At 33.8% G+C, this 7,225-nt stretch overlaps 1 protein-coding gene across 1 annotated transcript in view; it reads left to right on the forward strand.

The window, feature by feature from the left end:
- Nucleotides 1-396: 396 nt before the first annotated feature.
- Nucleotides 397-7,225, forward strand: part of LOC117173628 (nose resistant to fluoxetine protein 6-like) — an 11,998-nt gene continuing 5,169 nt past the window's right edge. The window contains exons 1-2 of the mRNA XM_033362269.1: nucleotides 397-501; nucleotides 612-801. Of these exons, the coding sequence (XP_033218160.1) occupies nucleotides 397-501; nucleotides 612-801 (295 nt within the window). The remainder of the gene's footprint in view (nucleotides 502-611; nucleotides 802-7,225) is intronic.

Raw genomic sequence — 7,225 nt, forward strand, 5'->3', positions numbered from 1 at the left:
CCCCCCCACCCCCTCCTGGCTACGCCACCGATTATGACACATTTTTGTAGGTTGAGTTTTTGGTAAAGTACAATAATACAAAATTATAAATTGTAAAATCTGTTTGTTGAAATTATGTAGTTCGAGTCAGATTTTTATTAAATTTATAATTTTATATGTTCGCTATCCAAAAAAAATATATCTATAAAACATTTGTGACAATTATTTATTCTGCAGGAAAATAAGTTTAACATTAAAAGGCAGAAAAGTTGTATTTCATTTATTTCAGAGTGCCAAACTAGACATTTTCTTTCTGGTCGCAAATTATTCCATAAATTTCAGGATTTTCACTTTCTTCTCCTATGAGCCTCTGTTCAATTGAATTTATTACTTTTCAGTTTTGACCTTATTTTAAAAATGTTTGCAAATTTGTACATACAAACTTATACCAGAGCCAGTCCTTGGCTTGTTGGAGTATTACTTGGATTCATAGTACTCAGGGGGCCAGAAAAACTGAGTAAGGTACATTTTGATTTATTTGTATGATTTTACTTTTGCAGTAAGAAAAAAATTTAGTTAATGTTTAGATGAATGTTCTGATTAAAAATTTATTTTTTATAATTTTCTAACAGACTACAGTCTTCATTGGATGGTTGGTAGCAACATTTTTCGTTCTATTTTGCATAGGTGCTTACTGCATTTCAGCAGACACTCATTATGAACTAGATATAATTTGGGAAACTACTTACGGTGCCATATCGAGACCAATGTGGTCAATTGCAATCGCCTGGATTATTTTCACTGCCATTCGAGGCTATGGAGGTAAGCTTAGTATTATCATATCAGAATGCTTTATGAGTCTAGACCTATATTGTTTGCTTATTATATGTTCCTAAATCTACTAAAAAAAATATTTTTTGTATATATTGCTGAATGGTTTCAATTCAGAGCCTCACAAGTGTCGAAACAAAAACTTTTCAGGAACGGCAAAAAAACTGTCTAACTTTTACGATTTTTAATTTAAGCGGAAATAATGAAAAGCATTTTTAGTCTTTGCCGAGCTGTTTTAAATCATGCAAAAATAATTGGAATTATAGAAACAGATTCAAGAAAAAAATTAATCGAAAATCAATACTGACCAGAACGTCTACCCGCTGCTCGGGCTCATTCTCGTTCTGCGCTCGTTTTCGTATATTACATGTTTACATTTCATCTAAATTTTTCAAATTATCATAAATATTGTGCACAGCAAGTCAGCTTGAAAAGTTCCTGTTATAGAGAACAAGGTGGTCCAAAGGGGCGAGAGAATAGCGCTGCGAGCTTAGCCAGGGACAGTGTGGCCAACTAGCCGGATGCTGCCATAAATAAATAAACCGCAAGCCATTAACCGTCGTACCCGGGGGAATGCTTATTTATCTAAATTAATAAAGAAAACAATAACCTAAATCCATGTGCCTGGGGTATTTTAGTTAATTTTAAAAAATTAGAAAATTAAAATAATAAACCAGCATACCCAGGGGATCTTTATTTAAATAAATTGAAAATGAAAAGAAAAAACACAAATCCATATCATTTTTCATTTTATTGAATGAATTAAAAAACAAAAAACTTTAATCCCCATTCCTGAGAGGATTGTAAGTAAAGAGGAAATAAAAATGAGAAACCCATAGAGTTTGTGAATAATAGCGTATTAGATGAAATTAAAATAAATAAACGGAAAATATAAGTAAGTTTTGAGGTTAGCTACATTTTTCATAACTCGCACACCAACTTCAATGTTTTCTGCAACTACTTGTATATTTAACAAACAAAAATTATGAGAAACGATTTACCTGACGATTCGCTTTTCCTAATTGCATAAAATTCTTTAAAAGCAATCCTGATGCATACTGTACATTGTTTACATCACGTCACAACTGCACATTACACGCCACACGCGGCCGCTACTAAGCTATACTAAGTATATCTATATATTGGGCGCAAGTGCAAAGAAAATGGCGGAGCCAATCAGTGAGCAGTACACCAGTTTGCCACACTGTCCCTAGACCCTCTGTTATCGAAGCTCAAAAACAACGCAGGAGTGTATGAACAAAGCGGGCAGTACCGTCAGGAGCAGTCGTGTCGCCTGCTTCAGTCATTTTCAGTTAGTTTCAAAAATATCTCAGGACATTCGCTTCAGCGCGCTTTTAGTCATTCAATCTTTAGGTTATGCGCGTTACGAAAATGTCGAGGGAAAAAAGAGGTAGCGTTTATCTTTGGAAGAGAAAAATAAGCTTTTACACAAGTGAAATCAGGTGCCTCAAAACAGTCTTTTTTGAAAAAATATGGTATCTCTGAGAGCATGTACAAGGTGGTTAGAGCTCGCGAATCTCTCAATGGTCGTACGACGTTCAAAGTACGGAAGTAAGCAAAACAATATTTGAACGTGTAACAGCACATTTTTGATTCTGATTTCAGCCAAATAGTCAGTTTAGCTTTGTCTTAGACAAATTGAATGCATATCATGCATAAAGTAGAAAAGTAATGAACCGCAGGGAGCCTCTACAGAGTACCCGTAAAGACCCTATAGGATCCCCATTCAGTTCCTTTTAAGAAAACTCGAAAAAACTGCAAAATAAACGTTTAAATTGTTGAAATTCGGATTCTACATTAAAATTCCTTATAGGTGGTCACGGAATAATCGCAATACTTTTTTTTGTAACGATAAAAAGTTTAAAAAAATATAAGACGTATAACGCCTGTTGACTGCTACTTACAGGCGACGCGTTTGAAGTGTAGCAGTCAACAGGCGTTACACGTCTTGCATTTTTTAAAATTTTTTACAGTTACAAAAAAAATCTATTGCGATTATTCAGTGACCTTCTATAGGGAATTTTAACGTAGAATCCGAATTTCAACGATTTAATAGTTGATTTTGCTGTTTATTCGAGTTTTTTAAAAAGGAACCGAATGGGGACCCAATGAGGTCTTTACGGGTACATTGTAGAGTTTCCATTCAGTGCGTACTTTGTGCTGTTTCTTCAGCCCTACCTGAACCGCTAGTTTTCTATACCTGGGCCCCCTTCAAGTGTCTATTTAAACTTCTAAAAGGCTATTTTCACCCAATAAATCTAATCTGTGAGGTCTTTGAAAAGGTAAGTTAGTAGTGTATACTATAGTGTTAGTGAAATTCGGCGTGCCTATGCCAATGCGACTAGGCTACCAAGTAGACCAGCTGAAAGGGATTAAAAATCCAAATTTGTAAAATCTTGAAATTTTCTACGAGAAGGTTATAAATTCAGAATCTACGGGTTTCGATGATTTCAGATATCTAACTTTTTCTTATGGATGTTTGAAATTGAAGTGAATGTAACGTATCTTGTAAATGGAATGAGATAGTCAAAACAGACAACATTTTTGAATTCAACTTCAGAGTAGTATATTAGTATACAAGTTATAATTATAAATATTTATAATGAGAAAATTCATAAATTAAACAAAAGTGTTAATAATTTGAAGAAAATTCTAAAACGGGAGACGGTTTGGTTGCTGCCAGGTACTGCAAATAACTCTGGCCGACCGGTACGTGACGAATACAATAGGAACATTTTATGACCATCCCATCACTTCTCGGTGCGCTTTAGGTGCTAAGAATCGGCACAAACAGCCACTGAAAAGCGCAATGGCGCATAGTTCGGCAAATTAGAAAATTGGGGTACAAAATGATCCAAGCCTACAATTCTCATCCGATTCTATCTTGTTACACTCTCATCATTTATGATTGAGAAAGTATTAGAATTGTTGGAAATTTGACATCACACTTTTTCAACGGATCTCCACGTTTCGATCCGAAAATCAGGTTTTCATGATGGCGTCTGTCTGTCCGTCCGGCCGTCCGTCCGCAAACACGATAACTCTCGAAAAAATGAACGAATCAAATCCATCTATGGCACACTTTTTTTAGGTCCTAAAAGAAAGGAAGAGTTCGTGAAGCAGCCATTTTTGATAAAAATTCAAAAAGTGAGTGGATTTTGAAAATTTTTGAGACCACTTTTTTCTGAATTTGAAAATTCTATGTATGGATATTTATAGTATTGAAAAGAAAAAACAATTTATCCTGATGAATTTTTTTGACGAAAAGAAAATTCTCAGAGTTATAGCGTTTTCAAAATTTTTTTAATCAACCGAAAATCAAAATTTGAAGCTGAAAAACGCACAATATGAAAAAAGTCAAGAGAAGAAAAACCTTTCTTTTTGAAATCCCTAGAAGATTATCATAAGCAATTTTTGAATTTTCTTAAAAAATCGAAAATTCAAATTTTGATTCTACAAAAAATAATGGAAAATAAAAAATTCCATTTTGTGGACAAACTATGTAGGATACAAAAAAAGATGAATTAACAAAAATGGTTATCCCAAAAAAGATCTACAATTTCGTTAGAAATCACTTCTTGATAGGACGCGTCCTTTTTGTTTTATTCGTGAAAAATAACGTTGAAAAAAGTAAAATAAAAAAAACTGTGTGGAAAAACGACGAAAGTAACGAGAAAAAAAATCCAACAAAACCTGTTTACAAATGTCTGTCCGAAATCGAGCGCGCAGCGCGAGTGTCACGATGAGAATGTGTACCTCAAAGCCTACAGAGCTTTGAGAAACTTAATTTTTAACTATACTTAATTAAGTAGACAATTCAGAATATGAAGACGCATATAAATACTGCCATCTAAAAGAGATCTTTTCGAAAATGTTTTTTTCAAGCATTCCAAATGGAAAGAATAAATATCCGAGCGCGAAGCGCGAGGTAACCTATTATCGAACGCGAAGCGCGAGAATTAACCGTCGCGCGCCCTAGGCGCGCTCAAACTTGCGATCGAAGCGAGCCGCGCGCGTAGCGCTCGATGAGAATGTCCCCGCGAAGCGGGCAGATTTAAAAAAATTAAAGCTCATTAAATTCTGAGGAGGTCTGTCCAGGGCGATTTTGCTAAAAGGGCTCGGTTCGCTTGTTAATCAAGTTGCAAAAAACCAAAAAGCCATAATTTTTTTAATTTGAGCAGCCTGTTCTGTATCATTTATTGATTTTACCTCAAAAAGGTGAGAAATTGATAGATTTAAACCAACTAACAAACTCTAATGACTTAGATGAAGTTCGTGCAATCTCTTCAATTGTTAGAAACAGATTTATGAACAAAATCGATTATTGCTGTACATAGAAGCCTGGAAATTCTTTTCATCACGTTTTTTCCCACGAAATCGCGTGTAATTAATGTTTCGTTAAATTAATCAAACAGTAAAGTATAACTTTTTGATCGTTATAAATAAACTTCATAAACAAATTTAATAAATAAGCGTCTCTGCATATATAAAATGCATTTTTCTTCGCAATCATTAGGTTTGCCTTCAGAAATGAACATTCCCTGACAGGAATGGAAAATAACAATATTTACCATTATTATAAACAATACTGATTAACAAATGCTTTAAACGGTCATTCTTTGGTAGAAAAAATAAATGCATTTAATAGACGCTTGAAAATAGGAAAAGTCTCTTTCTTGATGAAATGTTGATTATATCATAAAAAATGAAACTCCTAAGACTCAAGAGTCGTAAATAATGAAAGTCGAGAAAACACAAAAATCCAATGGATACGTGCGTCGACTTTTCAATGTCCTTCCACAAACAGCGTAGCCATTGAACATGGAGTGACGAGAAAAATGTGTGAACCGGTATCCATTGGACTTTTGTGTTTTCCTGCCTTTCATTATTTACGACTCTTGAGTGCAAATAGTGAGGTTTATTCCTCATAAAGTGCAGATTTGTGAATACTTTGTTTTCGTGTTCTTCTTGTGGTACTATAAAGTTTCATCAGTGGTAAGTTTCAAATCATTCCTTTATAAGCTTCAATCGAAAACCTTATTTTCGATAAAATTCATTGTTCTAACAATGAATGAACTTAAAGTTCCGAAGCAAGTTCTTTGTGATTTTCTAATCACGCGTGGCGACAAAGATAGAGGAAAACTTCTGAGCTATATCAAAGCCAATTACGATATCAAAGACGAATGTGTGAAAGTAATCGAAGATAAGTTATCTGAACAAAAGTGGAAAAAACTTTTGATAGCATAACAACATTTAGGGTTAGGAATGCGGGAATGTTATTCTAACTCCAAATACAGAGTGCATTCCTGAGTATTTTGTGATCTTCTGGTAAAACTAAAATCGCTCATGACATGAATAAACTTTTGTCGAATGATGATGATGAACACGATGAATTGCCTGACGAACTAGCATATTCAGAACTAACCTGATAAGAAACATTTGCGTATGAATAAAAATAGATGAAAATATTAAATTCGTTACGGACGTTTATTTTTTCTTTTCTTCTAAATATACCTCGCATACGATCTTCAAAATAATTATACTTTTTGAATCAGACTGACCTATAGAATTGTTGTACCGATACACGATATTAGAAGAGTACCCACCAACAATTTTGGCTACAAATAATAAAAATTGCGTAAGTTATGATTTTTAAATGAAAAATTAATTTTTTAATAACTTTTTAATTAGAAAATTGGTATGCGTCTCCATATAATTTTTATTTAAAAAACAATCAGAATATAATTTCTATATATTTAATAGCGTCTGTGAATTGTTTCAAGTTCATAACATGCATATAATCTATATGAAACGTTTCAAAGTCAGCTGGGGTCAATTTAACTGAATGTAAGTGATATGTATTTTTTCAGAGGTATAAGTGATGAGGGTTAATATTGCAATAAAAAACATACCGAATTTTTATATGCTGTTCAATTTTGTCTACACCGTTTTATCTTTCAAATCGAACTGACTATATAACTCAGTGGCGCCGGAACGACTTTGGGGGGGGGGGGCTCCTTCTACCGCATATAGTAGACATTGTTTGTTAATAAAATTTGGTTTCTTATACCATATATTGTGGTTAATACAAGTGAAACTTTTTGTTGAGCGACATTTGTTAAATGTATCAGAATGGTTTGTGAAGTCGTTGGAAAATCATCAAAATCTTGTAAACCGATTGGAAATCTATGCGAAACTCTCCTAATTTTTGTGAAATATTTCAGAAATGATTAAAATTTATGTACAATGTTTTAGATGTACGAGAAATCTTTACAGAAATTTTGAAATGTCTGTGGATTACACAGGCCGACAAAATTTGACAAAGGTCCGGAACCAGAGACCAGACCTAGTATACCCGAAGGTTTTTGCTGCGCTGAATCCGAATCCGACCTCA

The sequence above is a fragment of the Belonocnema kinseyi genome, chromosome 5 (genome assembly GCF_010883055.1).
Source record: "Belonocnema kinseyi isolate 2016_QV_RU_SX_M_011 chromosome 5, B_treatae_v1, whole genome shotgun sequence".
Taxonomy (NCBI): Eukaryota; Metazoa; Arthropoda; class Insecta; order Hymenoptera; family Cynipidae; genus Belonocnema; species Belonocnema kinseyi.